Consider the following 16,586-nt stretch of genomic DNA (forward strand, 5'->3'; position numbering starts at 1 on the left):
GCTGCCCCCTCTCACTCCCTGGCTCCTTGTGCATGAAATACCCGTGCGAGCTTAGCGGGGGTGTGAAGGGTTGTGGGAGGGTGAGTGACGTGTGAACGGTAAGCGTGGCCCACGCTGCTTCTCTGAGAAGATTCCTAGGAGGGAACCCCGAGTCCCTCCCCACGCCTCTGCGGTGGGGGGCCTTTGCCTTGGGAGCAGCCCCCAGGCCTGGGCTCTCCCGCACCGGGAGCCCGGGAAGGCTGAGGCTTCCAGACAGTCAGCGCTCCCCCGGGGCAGGGTGTGTGTGTGTGTGTGTGTGTGTGTGTGTGTGTGTGTGTGTGTGTGTGGTGCGTAGTCTGTGTGGTCTGGTGTGCGTGGGGTGTGGTGTACATGGTGTGTGGTGTGTGGTGTGGGCGGTGTGGTATGCATGGTGTGTGTGGGGTGTGGTATGTGACATGGCATGGGTGGTGTATGCATGGTACGCACGCGGTACGCACGGTGAATGTGTGGTATGCATGTGTAGTATGTGGTGTGTGTGACGTGCGGCATAGGTGGTGTGCTATGCATGTGTGGTGTGACGTGCGGCATAGGTGGTGTGCTATGCATGTGTGTGGTGTGACGTGCGGCATAGGTGGTGTGCTATGCATGTGTGTGGTGTGTGTGACGTGTGGCGTGGGCGGTGTGGTGTGTATGTGTGGTGTATACGGTGTGTGTGGCGTGGGCGGCGTGGTGAGCACGGTGCGTGTGGCGTCAGCGGTGTGGTGTGCATGGTGTGTGTGGTGTGGGCGGTGTGGTGTGCACGGTGTGTGTGGCGTGTGGCGTGGGCCGTGTGGTGTGCACGGTGTGTGTGACGTGTGGCGTGGGCTCCCCTCGGCCCCTGCAGCCCCCGGCCCGTGCCCCGGGGAGCGGCCCCGCACACACAACCCCACGCACCCCTTATAGCGGGCCCACGCCCATCGGAAGCCGCAGGCTGCCCAGGACACGCGCTGCCTGTAGAGACGAGCCCTCCGCCTGCCCTGCGGGTGACAGTCTGTGGTGCCCGGTGGCCCCCAGCCCGTCCTGCGCCCGGGCGGTGTGGGCCGGCTGAGGGCCCGGCCTCGTGGTCGGCGGCCTGGGCTTCTTCCATCCTTTCCCTCATGTCCTCTGTGAGGAATAGGACTTGGAATTTCACTGATCGCCCCCACCCCATCCCCCGCCCACCATGTCTGGGCCGCGGGAACCCCAGGCTCTCTGCCCACCCGGGTGTGCAAACGAGAACCGAGAATCTCTCTGGCTTCAGCCTCCTGCCCCCTGGCCTGGCTGTTTGATGCTGTGATTAAGCTCATTAAGCAGGCCCCGGGTTTCTGCGCTCTTAAAAGCTGTGATAATGCCTCTGTGGATTTGTCTGGTGCTATAAATGTGTCCAAGCCCTTTCACAGCCTTCAGTCTTCTGGATCCGCACGGCTGCATCGTAACACCAACAGGTGGGGACCCTTACCCCCATGTCACTGTCCAGGAGAGGGAGGCCCAGGAAGTTAAGAGGGAGAGCCCAGACCTTAAGGCTGGGTGGGGGAGGGGCTGGATGGAGCCCCAGCCTGGGCCAGTGACTGTCCTGGGCGAGTCCCTCATATGCACGGCCACCATCCCAATTGCAGCCCCGGAGCTGGCGTTCTGGTCCCACGCTATAGAGGAGCAAAGAGAGGCTTGGTCTGGGGGGAGCATTGAGACTGAGAACTGCCAGACTCCAGGGCCCTGCCCGGCACCGCCAGCGGCTGCCCATCTGCGGTGTCCCCTCCAGGGTGTGTTGGGCTCTCTAGTCTGCTTCCCTCCTGCTGGGGAGGGCTTGGTCCTGGGGCAGGGCTGTGGCTCACATCCGGGGCAGGGGCGTCAGAGAGGAGCCAGACTCGCTCTGCCGTCTGCCGGGCGGATCTTTCCCCGTTTTGACTGGCACTCAGGTCATTCCGGAGCCGGACGACACCAGGAGCCAGGAGGAACGGACTCCCACGTGCTCAGGGGCCGGTGTGCCAGGGCTGACCACGCGGCGGCTCAGGGCCATGCAGGGGCTGGCAAGGGGTCTCTGAAATCTCAGAGTAGCCCCTGCCGTCAGTCCGCTGTGTCCCACCTGCGGTGGCCGCGTAGATTTCTTTCAGGAGCTCAATAATAGCTTGTGGTCCGCCCCGTGGTCCCCGAGAGGGAGATGCTGGGGGAGTCACATGTTTGCTTTAGTTTTGGAGTTTTGAACATACGATCACGTGGTGCCTGAGTCTTGACTAGTCGATTCATCTTGAGTGTGTCTGCGGGGCTTGGGCATTTGCTGGGCAGGCTGGGGGGCGTGACAAGCCCCCACCCTCCAGTCCCCTCTTTCCTTGACCATCTCCTGCTGCAATCAGTGTTGCATTCTTGGTGTACGTTCCAGGCACGCTGGATGCTCATATCCTAGCCCCTGTGGCCTCGCTGGGCCTTCTTCATGCCCCCTCCCCCCTGCTGCCCACCTGCACCACTCCTGGTCCAGCTCAGACCTCACCTGTGCTCCCTGGGCACATCATCCCCCTGTCGCACAGCCTTCGGGGGCTGTGCGGAGGAACTGTGTGTCCCTGGGAAGGGTCCCTGGGCCTTGGTTATCCAGGTGGCCCCAAGCCCAGCACAGAGCGGGCCTCAGAAATGTTTTGGAGCACAGGGAACAAATTCAGAGGCTTCCCCCTCTACTCCGGCCTGGCCCTTGGAGGTCTGCCGCCATCCGCCCCAAATTCACCTTCAGAGCAAGGCACAAAGGTTCTGGCAGGCAGAGGAGACCCCAGGCTCTGCAGCCAGGATGCTCACCTGGGTTCCCACCCTCCTGTGAGGTCTTGTCTCTGGTCCTGCCTAAAACGTTTCTCCTGTGGTGTAGGCGGATTCCATGAGGGAGGGGCCTCCTCTCGGCATTTCCTGCCCCTTTCCCTTCCTGTTCTTCCCCCAGAGGCCTGTTTATGTCCATCCCGCTAGCAAGCTCCTCCCCAGAACAGTCAAGCGATGCTGGGTGGAACGGGGCGCTCCACTCAAGTGAGAGATCCCAAGGGCAGTAAGCACCCCACTCCCCTCACCGCCAGGCTGGGGACCCTGTAGCTGCGGGTGTGTTTACCAGGAAGGAAGGGAGGACTTGGACGCAGTTCGGTGAATGGACCTCCCCATCCCCCCAGGCTGACACGCCCCAGGCCAGTGTTGGTAAATGGAGCTTTCCAGAACACCAAGTCTGAATCACAGAATGTCCTTGGCCATCCTAATCCCTGACGTTCCTTCCCGGGTCCCAGTACTGGGAGGGCCTCAAATGTTAGAGCAAGAAGGGTCTAGAAGAAACCCACTCCTCACTCCTCTGGGTTGTGTGCCAGGCCCTGGGAACACACAGCCATTATTTCCCATGCGTTTGCTGAGCACCACCAGGGCCAGACCCTGCTCTGCGCACTGCGGGGGGACACAGAGAACAAGGAGGCAGATGGTGCACAGATGCACCCACCACGTGCCAAGTGTGGGCAATGCCAGGAGGAGGGGCAGGGAAGGGGCTGGGCTGTGAGGTCTGGGATGCTGTTGCAGGTGATTCCTCGGGGGTGTCCCCAGGAAGACTCACTGAGACCTGACCGCCTGAACACTGAGGCAGGGTCCCTAACAGATCCCAAGGGGAAGGAAGAGCAGGCTGGGTGGGGGGAACTGCAAGGGCAAAGGCACGAGGCTAGAGCAGGCTTAGCAGGTTCTCTTCCTGGCATGGATGAGGCATTCTCTTTCCTTAAGGAGCTCAGTCTAATAAGGGAAAACACAAGTAAAGAAAGTTAAGGTCCTAGCAGAAACAGGCTAAAAAATGCTGTTGGAATGCAGAGTGAAGAACAGTTGGTAGGGGGACTGGGAAATGCATCCCTGAGGAGGGGACATTGAGTGGGGCTTTGCTGGATGAGTAGGAGTTTGCTGGGCATCTGAGGTGAGGAGCCACATAGGTGAACCGGTGTTTTCAGAGACGTGGGTGTGTGGGGATAACGACCGCACGTCCTCTTCCTATGGCAGTAGTCATTTCTGCAAGGGGAAGGACATTCTCTTAGGGACTTTTCTTTCTTCTTCTCCACCTCTTCCTTCCCCCAGCCTCAGCCAGGGCACTTCGGCCCCAGGAGCGTGGACAAGGAGAGTGGAAGGGGCTGAAGGTGGGGAGGGATTTCTGTGCCTTGCTCCGTCTGCATCCCTCCCTGCTTCCCTTGCCTCATTTTATCTTTTTAAGCTTTGAGGAATCGTGGGAACTTGCAGCTGCTGGGGTGAGTGCAGAAGTCAGGGGGGTTTTCAGTGGGATTTCTCAACCACAGGTCACTGGCCTGGAGCCCATCCAGCTGGTAAAACTGATGATGCAACAGGATTTCAGGAAGCCCTTCGGAAATGGGCCCCTAGGTCGGCAGGTGGCATTGGATCCAGGCCCCCCCCACCTGTGCTTGTCGGCTCCAGGGGTGTTATAACTTCTTCCTTCCCCAGATCCGACTCAGGGGCTCTGCCTTTCCACCCTCCAAAGAGGGGAAGGACATCCCCTTTCTGCAGCCCCTGCCCCCTGCCTTACGCCTTAGCCAGCATCGGCTAGGGTCTTCAGAGCAGCTGGCCTCTGGCAAAGTTCTTGAAGCTGCTGAAAATAGAAACGTGTGGCACTCACCCCTAATTGTGAAATGCAAACACCATTATCTTTCACTGAAGGGCACCAAGGAGTGGACTAAACAAAGGCGCCTCTCCTGGGTGGGTTACAGCGAGCTCTGGGCCTGTAAACAGGGCCCCGCTCATGAACTTGAAGAGTCCCCCTTGGGGAACCACAGGTCCAGTGTCCCAGGGATCGCCCAGGTCTGAGCAGCCACGAGAAACACAATGCCGCATAAGTGTATAATTTTAACTTTTATAGTAGCCATATTTAAAAAATCAGAAAGAAACAAGTGAGATTAATGTTACCAGTATGATTAATTGAACCCACTGTATCTCAAATGGTATCATTTTTCATTTCACATGTAATCAGGATAGAAAAATTATTCACGCGATAGCTCACATTATTTTCTCCAAATAAAGCCGACTAAATCCAATGTGCATTTTACTCTTAGGACACGTGTACGAATTCAAGACTGGTAGTTATTACTGCGTTGGACAAATCTAGCTTATCGATGGAGAAAGAGAGGCAGCCGGCAGGTGGAGGGGGCGTGGCAGGGGCGGGGTCAAGACGCCAGGAGGCGGGGCCTCCTGTTCAGGTGCTGGGATGCCTGCCCCGCTGCGGCCTCTAGCGTCCTCCCAGCCGCACTGCAGCCCGAGCCTCCCCAGGCCGCTGCTCCCACGCGGGGCCCTGGGACCGGAGCCGCCCCTCTTCCGAGCGGCTGCGCTATAAGCCAAGGCCCCACACGCACCGCCCCGCGCGCCAGGCTGGCCTGCGAGCGCTTGCCAAAGGCTCGGCGGAGACAGTTAATGGGGGGACCTCAGTTCAGCGCCCTCCTGGAGGCTCTGGCCCCTCGCAGCTTGTCTCTCACCTGCTGACTTGGAGGGAAGGGCACAGATGCCGTCTGCCCTTCTCTGCCCAGGACAGGGCCACCTCCCCAGGGCCTGGAGTCTGCCGTTGCTCCCTAGAGGTGGCCGGGAGAGATCACACCTGCAGTGGCCTTTTAAAGTCCTCATCATTCAGTTCTGATTCCACTTGCCGGCCTCCTAGGTGAACTGCCTGAGCCCCATGGGGATGAATGATTCCTCTGTGGAGCACGCCCCGCTTCACGTCACTTTCTGCCCCCACCCCAACGTGCCTGTGCCGTAAGCAGCCCAGAGCCGTGAGAACGAGGGCCTGCGTCCCCAGGCACTCAGCTGTGGACAGGAACCCGCTGGCACCGGCCCCAAGAGCACGCCGCGGCGAGGACGGCCTGCGCTCCTGGGCGCAGGCTTCTGGGGAGCAGAGCAGGCTTGTGTGTGCATGAGCGTTCCCCACAACAAAGTGGCGCAGGACACAGTGCAGGGAGTGATGAGGCTCGCGGGATTTCCAGAGGTGTTTCCAGATTCTTCCAGGGAAGGCAGAGCCGCCTTCCCGGACTATGCTGCCTTTCTTGGTTGGGTCCCCCTTGTGATGAGAGGCTTCCCCTCCTCAGATAGGGACACAGGAATCTCCCCCCGGGGGCCTCCAGACCCAGGGAGCTAGACTATCAGGCCAGGATGGGGCCTGAGGAAGATGGTAGGAAGTCCCTCAGGGGGGTCCTCTCACACCTCCCTGCCCCACCTACTTCTCCACCCCCCAGGAAACCTGTCCCTCCTTTCTAATTGTGGAGCAATACGCGTAACATAGACTTGGCCACCGTAGCCACTTCTGAGCGTCCGGTTCCGCATTGTTAAGCACACTCACACTGCTGTGCAGCCAACCTCAGAAGAACCCTTTCCCTGTGCATTCAGCGTGTGCTCTTGGGGAAGTTCTCCGCGTATCAGCCGAGCTCTGGATTTTCAGCCGGTGCCCCGGGTTGTCTCCGACCGCCTTGCAGTTGTCTTGAACTTCCTATCATAGCATTAATGTCCCGACTATAAAAACGGTTATACTCTACACCCCTTTAGTTCAGCTAACTGGGCGTGGCTGAGCTATCAAACTGGCGGAGGTGGGTGTCCCAGGTCAGAGCAGTGGGGTCTCCCTTTGGGAGGTGGCATAGTCCTGCACCTTCGTTCTCAAAAATGTGGTCTCCCATCAGCCATGATTTTACTAACTCAACATTCAAGACGATGGCAGGAAATCATGTTTTTCTATCCATTTCGTGATAGTTTTTCTCCAAAATAAAATGTATTTTTTTTCCTAAGGGGGAGGGATTTCTTTTTAAAGATTTTATTTCTTTATTTTTAGAGAGAGGGGAAGGGAGGGAGAAAGAGAGGGAGAGAGACATCAGTGTGTGGTTGCCTCTTGTGTGCCCCCAACTGGGGACCTGGCCTGCAACCCAGGCCTGTGCCCTGACTGGGAATTGAACTGGCGACGCTTTGGTTCCCAGGCCAGTGTTCAATCCACTGAGCCACACCAGCCAGGGCTAAAATGTATCTCTTTTGTTTCCTGGACACATCACTCAGTTTCTCCCAGCCGCATTACCGCTGGACATGCTGCCCAGCCTGCCCTGCCCGCCTTCCAGGGGTCAGGTCGATGGTAGAGCTCTGTGTCCAACCCAAGATGGACTAGTGTTCACAGCCTAGCTCCGTGAGCTGTGGGACCCTGGGCAAATTCCCTAGCGGCCCTGGGACTCAGCATCACCGCTTGTGAAATGGTGCCCAGCGCCCAGCACAGCACAAGTGTTCCTGCTGTTAGCGTGTTTGCTGCTCAGATGGACCCGTGTGACTTACTGGCCCGTGTGCTCGGGCCTGATCAGGGCTTGGAAGCAGGACCATGCGCCATGCCTCTGTCTCCCTGAAATAACCAGGTGGTAGTGCTATGTTCATGTTAAATATTTGTTCTTATTAAATATTTGTTCAGAGTTCTCAAGATTTTCAAAGATGGGCAACATTGGATTATCTTCATTCTCTGTGACTAATATCTTACCATTTCTTGACAACAAAAATAGCAGCTGATAGGGTGGCCCGCTTTCTGGGGAGGACCTCAAATGTGTTTTCAGGTCTTGCCAGAGGGCGCAAGGGTGATACAGTTTCTCCAGAGAAAGTCCCTCCAGTTTTGTGGGTCGGGGCTGGCCGCCCGCGCTGGGGATGGCAGGGGAGGGGCGGGGGCTGCAGTCGGTGTGCAGGCAGGGGAGAGGCCACGGGCCCGGCCTGGAAGCGGCGGAATCACTGCGTCCGCATTCCATCTGCCAGAGCACCGGCCCTGCCCACCAGGCAGCCAGGGGCTCCGGGCAGCGCTGTTGGGCCGTGTGCTGGGGAAGGAAGGGAACCGGGGCTGGTAGGTGACGAGGGGCGGAGACGAGCCGTGCCCAGGGACGGGCGGCCTTTTGGGGGCCTCTCCAGCCCTGGGCCCAGGACACGCGGGGCACAGTCATCAGCCTGCTCAGTGGCTGTGGACGGTGGGGAGCCCGGCCTGCCCCCCCCCCCCCCCGTCCCCAGCAGCGTCCTGCCCTTGCAGGTGCAGCGCGGCCGCCATGGGCAAGCAGAACAGCAAGCTGCGGCCCGAGGTGCTGCAGGACCTGCGGGAGAACACGGAGTTCACGGACCACGAGCTGCAGGAGTGGTACAAGGGCTTCCTCAAGGACTGCCCCACCGGCCACCTGACCGTGGACGAGTTCAAGAAGATCTACGCCAACTTCTTCCCCTACGGCGACGCCTCCAAGTTCGCCGAGCACGTCTTCCGCACCTTCGACACCAACGGCGACGGCACCATCGACTTCCGGGAGTTCATCATCGCGCTGAGCGTCACCTCGCGGGGCAAGCTGGAGCAGAAGCTCAAGTGGGCCTTCAGCATGTACGACCTGGACGGCAACGGCTACATCAGCCGCGGCGAGATGCTGGAGATCGTGCAGGTGCGGCCCGGGCGGGGCGGCGGCCGCCGGGGTGGGGGCGGGGCGGCGGCCGGGGTGGGGGCGGGGCGGCGGCCGGGGTGGGCGGGGCGGCGGCCGGGGTGGGGGCGGGGCGGCGGCCGGGGTGGGGGCGGGGCCGGCGCTGCGCCCGCTGAGCTGGGGCTCCCTGTCCCCATGCCCCGCCCCCCTCTTCTTCTGAAAGTGAGCGGCTGCCCCCTGAAGGGCGGGTCCCTGCCAGCAGTGAGGAGGAGTGTCCCTTGCCGGCCATCAGGCCTGACTTAAACACTTGGATCAGCTGTGGTCTTCACAGCCCCACATGGGGGTGGTTCTCAGCATTTCACAAAACCTGAGGCTCAGGGGGCAGATCTCCTAAGAATTAACAGAGCTGAGAATTACAATAACGGACTGGACCCTGGGCAGTGGCAGAGGAACCTGCCCAGGCCTTTGTGAGGCCCCAGATTGGAAATGCCACACAGCTCGTATTGTCCCCAGCCGTGCAGTTGTGAGGTACGGACACACACCCAGAAGTGGGCACAGAGCGCGCTCAGGCCCCTGCATGAGACCCCTCTCTGCCTTCACGCCTGTCAATGGCTCTGGCAGGTGAGCTGTCTTCCAGAAGGAAACCGAGTCTCGTTGCCTAGGTGTGTGACAGCTGTGGAGGACCAGAGCTTTACTCCCTGGTGTCCCCTCTGCGCTCCGCCCTGGAGCCTGCAGGGTTCGGTCCGGAAGTCCTCAGAAGAGGCGTTCTCTGCCTGCAGGGGGCCTCCAGGCTGAGTCTGAGCTGAGGGTGGTAGACCCATGAACTCCTAGGCCAGCAGCAAGTGGCCTGAGGAGTGACCGGCCACTTCCCAAGGTAGTTTCCGCACAGCGAGACTGAACCACACTGGTTTGGGGAACTCTGGTCCGTGTCACTCCCGGTGGTTGTCGTGCTGGAGGACGTCAGGATTCCCCTTCTCGGGAGTCACTTCTCCCAGGCCACGTGCCTGCCTGTCACTGACCAAGCTGAAACTTAGAGACCCTGGTAGGATGGTTCAGAACAGTGAGGGGCGGCCACACCTGTGCAAAGGGGTTCTGGCTGCCGCGCCCCCAAACCAAGTGCTGGAACCCTGAGAACGTTCCCCTGGGTGGGTCCTCACCGGCTGGCTGGGACGCCCAGCTGCTACACCTTTCTCTGTTTTACGTACCCCCGGGCCCACCAGAGACCTCAGAGGGTCTTGGCTTCGCTCTGCCCTGTGTGGGTGCCAGCCCAGCCCCAGCAGGACGTCCTGGCCCTGGAAGATGTGGCTCAGTGCAGATGGCCCTGAAGCACGAGGGAGGATGCTAATGGGAGACAGTGAGGATGGGGAGGGACAGTAGATTCTAGAAACCTCCCTCGGGGTCATTTGCCTTGGCTTTTGTTTGTTTGTTAATTTTTTAATGCCCTGCTTTTGAGATGTAAGGACTCCCAGACTTGTGGTGTTTCAGGTGTGAGAGCCCAGGCAAGCCTCTCCTGGGGCAGAGTCCCACAGGGGTGCTGCCTTCCTCCTGGCACACACACCCACACCCGCACACCCCACTGCATGGGGGCTGGGGGGGCGTGCACACTCGTGCACTCACATCCACACACACCCCACTGCATGGGGGCTGGGGGGCGTGCACACATGTGCACTCACATCCACACACACCCCACTGCATGGGGGCTGGAGGGCACGCATACACAGCCACACACACCCCACGGCATGGGGGGGGCTGGGGGGCATGCGCGCGCGCGCGCACACACACACACACACACACACACTGCATGGGGGCTGGGGGGCATGCGCGCGCGCACACACACACACACACACACACTGCATGGGGGCTGGGGAGCACGCATACACAGCCACACACACCCCACGGCATGGGGGGGCTGGGGGGCATGCGCGCGCGCGCACACACACACACACACCCCACTGCATGGGGGCTGGGGGCACCACTGGGCCAGGACCCTGGGACAGAGCCCCCAGGCAGCCGAGCCCTAAGCTGACAGCTCTACGTCCTGCTGGGAGCCCTGGGCCGCCCTGGGGCCACCCTCTTCGGGCTGGGTATGCCATTTGCCCCCGGGGTTTCAGCGCCTGAGTCTTTTTTATCCTTAAGTGAGGTCTAAGCAGCGCCTAGCGGAGGGGTCCCGGCAGAGCGAGCAGCGTGAGGGGCTGTGCAAACGCAGGCCTGCAGCGGCACCGCCCTCGGCGAGCTGCCCAGCGCCCCCAGCCCCCCAGGAGGCTCTCTTGGGCGCCTCCCGGGCACTGCCCCACCTCCCACCGTGGACGGCCCCATCTTCCGACTGTCGCCGTGGACTCCTTTTGCTGCTCTTGAACTTCCCATAAGCGTTCCTGGCTTCCATTGCCTGCCCTCCTGTCTGCGATGCTCACCCGAGTTGCGAGGTGTAGCAGGGACATTCCTCCTGCTGGGAAGGGTCCCGAGGGCCCATGAGCATCCCGGCCTCTCCGTGCCGTGATGTGGGCCTGACAGAGACCCACACTGGCGCCATTTACCCAGGAAGGCTCCAGAGTTCCTGAGCGCGTGCTCCCATGTGCCCCTTTGCAGGCTATTTACAAAATGGTGTCCTCCGTGATGAAGATGCCTGAGGATGAGTCCACCCCGGAGAAACGGACGGACAAGATCTTCCGGCAGATGGACACCAACAATGATGGTAGGAGGTGGGGTCCCCGAGTGTCTGCGCAATGCTGCAGGGAGCAAGGACGTGTGTGGGACACTTGCCTCCCCTTCTGCAGCTTCTGCGCCCCCCCCCCCCGCCCCCATCCCTCTGTTGTGCCGAGGAAAGGCCAGGAGCTGGAGTCAGGGAGACCTGGGGCTGCAACCTGGCTCTGTCCTCTGTGCATGCGTGTCACTGAGCCCCTTGTCTCCAAGTTTCTAAACCTGGATACCAGCAGCCCTGTGGGCATGGTGTGAGTGCTGACGTCCCCTTCCTGAGGGTTTGCGGAGCCACAGCTACAAGTTCCAGCAGCTGAGGGACAGAGACAAGGGGCAAGAGCCCTCTGGCATCAGCGAAGGGTCCCAGGACGTCTCCTGGGGAAGGTGGCCGTCCCCTCCCCTCCTGCCTGGGCATTGCTGCTCAGTCTCTGTGGGGCCCCTGGCCTGCTGCCTACTGGGGGCCCGCGGGAGGGGCGCCCCTCTCTGCTGCACAGCAGGAGGTCCCCGTGGATGGGCTGTGTCTGTCCTCTGCTGCCGGCCCCTGGCTCCTGGCAGAAGCTTGCTAACAGGGCTAACCCCTCCAAAGCTTCCTGCCCGTGAATCCTCCAGGGGCCCTGAGGCGGTGCCCAAGGCGCACCCTGCACATGGAGTCCCTGAGGTGGGGGCCGCGTGGGAGTGGGCCCCTCCTCCCTCTGCCGTGCGCTGGGCATGGGCCTGTTGTCCCCACTGCACGCCCCCTGCCCCCTAACACACGCACAGGTGTAGTGTCAGCACAGGCGGGCCGTTGGCTCCTCGGGGCACAAGCCACAGAACAGAGCCCTGTGCCCTGGGACAGGGATGCTGGGGAGGGCACATTGTTTCACCAGCATGGCTTCCTCTGGAACTCGAGTTTCTTTCCTTTTCCTGATCTAGAAGTGACAGGGAAGTGGGGCAGGACTTACGGACTGAGGATGAGGGAGGGGGGCACCACCGCACCCTCAGTGTGGCCGGTCTCTCTAGTACTCCCCCCCACCACCCGGGGCAGATGGTGCAGAAGCAGAGAGTGACTGTCCCAGCTGGCCGGGAGCATGGGCGGCCTCGGGCCCCGTCAGCCCTGGACTAGTTGGGGGTTAGCGGCTGAGGCCACGTTCATTCCGGCCAAGTCACATCCTTTGTAGGTAAAGTGTGGGGTGATCCTGAAAGGGCTTAGGCTGACCGCCTGCCACGCACGCTGCCATACTGGGCGTGTGACCTTCAGTGGCCTGATGCTCTGCCGTGAGCCGGGAAAGCACCAAGGGTTTTTCCAGAAAAGCCCACGAAGCAAGTGGCGCCTGGACAGCGAGCGTCCAGCCTCACGCTGGCTCAGGACCGGAACCGGAGCCGCTGGCCCTGACATGGAGGCTGGGCCCACGCTCTGGGAGCTGGAGAACCACGAGCCCTGACTGACACCCATGCCCTGTCCTCCCCCACAGGCAAGCTGTCCCTGGAAGAGTTCATCAAAGGTGCCAAGAGCGACCCCTCCATCGTCCGGTTGCTACAGTGCGACCCCAGCAGCGCGAGCCAGTTCTGAGGCCCGGCGTCTGGGCAGTGACAGAGAAACACAGGCTCGTCCCGCCATTTAAGCTTCGCTTGCAAACGTGGACGCCTCCTCCATCATTCCTGCTCTCCCGGCCCGGCCCGGTGACGCGGCACCTGCCTGGCCCAGCGGCTGCACCTCCCTCCTGCTCCTGGCCTCCCCCCGCCCCATCCCGTCCAGGGTGACCTCCAGGGATGTGTACTCACAAGGCTCAGAGTTCTCGCTTCCAGGGCCCCTGCCCGCCCGCAGGGAGCCCAGAGGACACCACCGAGGACACCAGTGGGACTTTCTGAGATGGCGCCAAGGCCAGCTAATTTATTCTGTGACTGCAGGGGACTCCGGGGGCAAGGTGAGGACAAGAACGGAGGGAGAGCAGGCGGCCAGCCCTCCCCGCGCATGGCAGCACCCAGCTCGTTGTGTTCTCTGACCAAAGCCGCTCGCACGTCTGTGCTGTGGTCTCCTTCCTGGGATGTCTAAATCACACGTATGGTGATGTGAAGTGTCGCGTGTAGGTCTTGTACGTAATGCCTCGACGGCCTCTGAAGCGTGGTCCCGCGTGGCCTGTGACCCCGCCGAGCCTGGTTCTTTTGTGGTATTTATGTCCTCAGCCGGCCCCCTTCCCAGGGAAGTGCATGCATGCCCGTTGCCCTGCAGACCCTCCTGTCCACGTGGTGAACGCGGCGTCTGTCAGGTTTGTTCTGTTGATCAGTCCGGCATTTCCTGTATTAAAGTGATCCAATAAACAGAGTTCTCAGAGTCGTGTGTTGGCCCGTGGCAGCCCCGTTCTGTGGCCGTGGCCCTCGCCGCGCCCTGTCAAGGTGGGTCCCGCAGGTCCAGCTGCTGTCTATACCCGCGGCCCCTCCTGCCTCCCGGTGGCCCTCACTGTGTCTGTAAATCTCATGCAGCCTGTTCTTCAGTATCGACCCAATCCAGGAAATATCGCTGGAAATAAAAGATGACTTCGTGGCAGGTTTGACGGTGCCACTCCTCCCTCCCGCCTCCCCCCGCCCTGTGGCTAAATCAGCAAGGTGGCAGGACAGCTCCCACCAGTGAGGACAGAGGGCGCCCAGGGCCATCAGCCAGACCCTGGGGGCAAGCCATCGAGATACTTCTGGTCCCAGCAACAGAAACCCCCGCGGAAGGTGCTTCAGCCGTAGGGACGTTTGTCCAAGGCAGCCTGGGCAGCTCGCGGACCCCCAGGCTCCGTCCACTCCTCCCCACACCGCCCCCAGCCTCACAGTCAGCTTTTGTCCCCACGGTTGCCTTCTCAGCGTCCCCACACGCCTGCCACTGTCCTGGGCTGCACTGTCCACAGGCAGGAAGAGAAGCAGCCTTGTCCTCTGTTCTTCCTTGAGGAGAACCTTCTAGAATTCTCCCTTCCCAGCAGTTTCACTTCTCATTGGCCAAAACCCGGGCCAGGCTTTGGCCAGAAACGTGAGGTGACCATGACTGGCTGGTCAAGATGCCCCCTTGACGAGGATGGCCTGCCCCCGTGCAGGGCATGGCACCAGGAGGTGAACAGGACGGGTCTGTGCTCCAGGTGGGCACCGGCAGCATCCGTCACACCTGCCCACGGGCCCTCTCTGAGCCTCGGCTGCAGAAGAGGCGAAACCAGGAGGCAGGCGAGCGAGGCAAGGGGGCTGAGCCTGCGGCTGGGAGCCTGCCTCACGCAGGCCGTCAGAGCGGGGCATTGTTTGGTTGATTTCAGTAATCTTACGACCCTTTAAGATTTCATGCCCCCGAATAGAAATGATTAGCCTGAGCCTGTCCATCTGCAAGGGCCTCCCGAGCTGGTTAGCCGCAAGGCTCTGACCACATGCCCACAGCCACAGCCGGGTGAATGGCGCCCCTGGGCGGGGCTGGCGGTCGAGGCCGGGTGGCCTCGTGGTGGAGCCAGTTTGCCAGCAAGAGGTAGGATGGTGCCTCTGACAAGTCCGCCCCGTGGGGAGTCTCCCTCCCACAGAGGGGCCTCGGTTTTACCACATGGAACTGGCCAAGGGTCAAGGGCAGTGCTTCTCTTCCATGGGGACCTTGCCCAGTGGGCACAGAGCAGAGCGACCCCGTGTCGGGTTCCCAGGGAGGCATCCGGCAGGACGCATCTCTGCAGTGGGGGGTGTTGGAGTCACAGCGGCGAAGCCGCGCAGTGAGCCTGCGCTGGATGGAGGGGTGTTGCTGGGCAAACATTCTGGAGAGTGGGCCTGGGACGTGGCCAGACAGGGCACTACCGGGGCCGGAGGAGCCAGGCGGTGAGTGCAGGGGTCTGGGGGGGGAGAGGGGGGCAGAGTGGGGCTCCGCTCTCCGTCACCTGTGAGCTCTCCCCAGCAGCTTCCAGGACTCAGCTGGGGGTGGGCCTCCCTGGGGCCCAGACCTGAGGGAGGGCCATCTCCAAGGGCCAGCCAGGCCGCCTGCCCTCCTCGTCCTTAAAGGGCACCCTGAGCCCATCCTGGCCTTGGCCGGAGGAGCCGAGTGTGCCCACAGCTTGTGCGCACGCGTGTGCCCTGGCTGCCTGTCACACAGCGTCCCCAGCACTGCCATCCTGCTGACACCAGTTACCGTTCACCAGGGCCTTCGTGGTGCCGGTGCCCCACCTGCAGGGAAGCAGGGAAGTGAAGCAGAGAAGGGAAGGGACCTGCCCCCAGAGCCCTCCGGGGCTGCCGCCTGCCCCTCAGACACATCAGCGGCAGAGTCAGAACTAGCCAGGTCGTCTGACCCCGCACCCCGACAGCGCCCCTTTCGCTCGGCGGTGTGTGTGGTGTGTGTCTGCGTGTGTCTGTGCAGGATCTGCCTGTGTGTGAGGGGGACCGGTGTGTAGCGAGTGGCTGGATCGGCAGGCATAGCTCTCGGGACGGGTCCAGTGTGGAGCGAGTGAGGTGTCACAGTGGCACATCCAGGCCGTCCTGTGCAGACTTGGCGTCGAGGGTCCAGAGCAGCTGGCCCGGGGCTGTGTCGGCAGGGGGGTGGCTCCTGGGGACGTGTGTGAGGCTGTGTTGAGTGGCAGCCCTTGAAGCCCATTCCCGGCGGGTGGCGTGGGAAACCCCAGCCCATCGGCCCCTGGCTGGCAGTGGGCTCAGCTCTGCTCCCGCTGTAGGGCGCCCGCCCTGCTCCGGCCCCAACGGGGGCTGACGGGCGCCTCCTTGAATATCACTTGTCCACATCCAGGCCATTCCTTTTTACAAAATTACTTTTCTTATTGAATTGAATAGGGTGGCATTGGTTAATAAAGTCACAGAGGTGTCAGGCTTACGGTTCTGTAACACATCCCTCTGTATGGTGTTGCGTGTTCACCACCCCGAGTTAGTCTCCCAATACCACTTAGCCCCTCTCCCCTCCCCGGCCTCCTCCTGCCCCCCCTCACGCCAGTGCGGACTCCCCTGCTCCGGGAGCGGCCCCCACTCCTCCCTGCACACTCCCTGCACTCCCCACGTCCCCTCGCCTGCTGCCGCCTGGCTCACCTTGGCCTTCACCCGCAGAGCCGTGCCAGGCTCGGCTTAGAATGAGCTGCTCAGTGAGAAGCGAGCGGACAATGAATGCGCCAGCGTGTGGCCCACCCACCCCGACTGCCAGGAAATGCACCCACATGGGACCTGGCACATAAGTCCCAGCTTAACCTACGTGACCCTGGACAGGACCTTCCCTGTCCCACCAGTAGGACAGGACTCAGAGAGCCAGGGTCACTGACCTTGACCTTCCATGTCAGCGGGCAGTGTGGGGGGATGCAGGGCCCCCGCCATGGGCCAGGGTCTGCCTGACTCCGGCTCAGAGCAAGCGCTGGGAGTGGCCCCTTGCTCCTCTAGATGTGGGGCCAGAGCCGGGCTAGGACCAGGGGCCCCTGTGAGGCGGCCCCAGGGTGGGAAGAGCTCCGACGGACCCGTGCAGAGGTGGGAAACAGGCTGCACTGGGACTGGTGGGTGGAGACAAGGACCTGGATCCTGGCTTTAGGGCTCGCTCAGGGGCTG

The 16,586-nt window shown here is 61.5% G+C and overlaps 1 protein-coding gene across 2 annotated transcripts in view; it reads left to right on the forward strand.

Annotated features, from left to right (window-relative positions):
• Nucleotides 1-12,751, forward strand: part of HPCAL1 (hippocalcin like 1) — a 77,514-nt gene extending 64,763 nt beyond the window's left edge. For both annotated transcript variants that reach the window (XM_090280901.1, XM_090280902.1), the window contains 3 exons: nt 8,012-8,405; nt 10,968-11,073; nt 12,527-12,751. In XM_090280901.1, the coding sequence (XP_090137027.1) occupies nt 8,028-8,405; nt 10,968-11,073; nt 12,527-12,624 (582 nt within the window). In that variant the 5' untranslated portion in view covers nt 8,012-8,027 and the 3' untranslated portion in view covers nt 12,625-12,751. The remainder of the gene's footprint in view (nt 1-8,011; nt 8,406-10,967; nt 11,074-12,526) is intronic.
• Nucleotides 12,752-16,586: the final 3,835 nt, after the last annotated feature.

This window comes from Furipterus horrens, unplaced genomic scaffold (assembly GCF_987537825.1).
Source record: "Furipterus horrens unplaced genomic scaffold, mFurHor1.1.pri manual_scaffold_6, whole genome shotgun sequence".
Lineage (NCBI taxonomy): Eukaryota > Metazoa > Chordata > Mammalia > Chiroptera > Furipteridae > Furipterus > Furipterus horrens.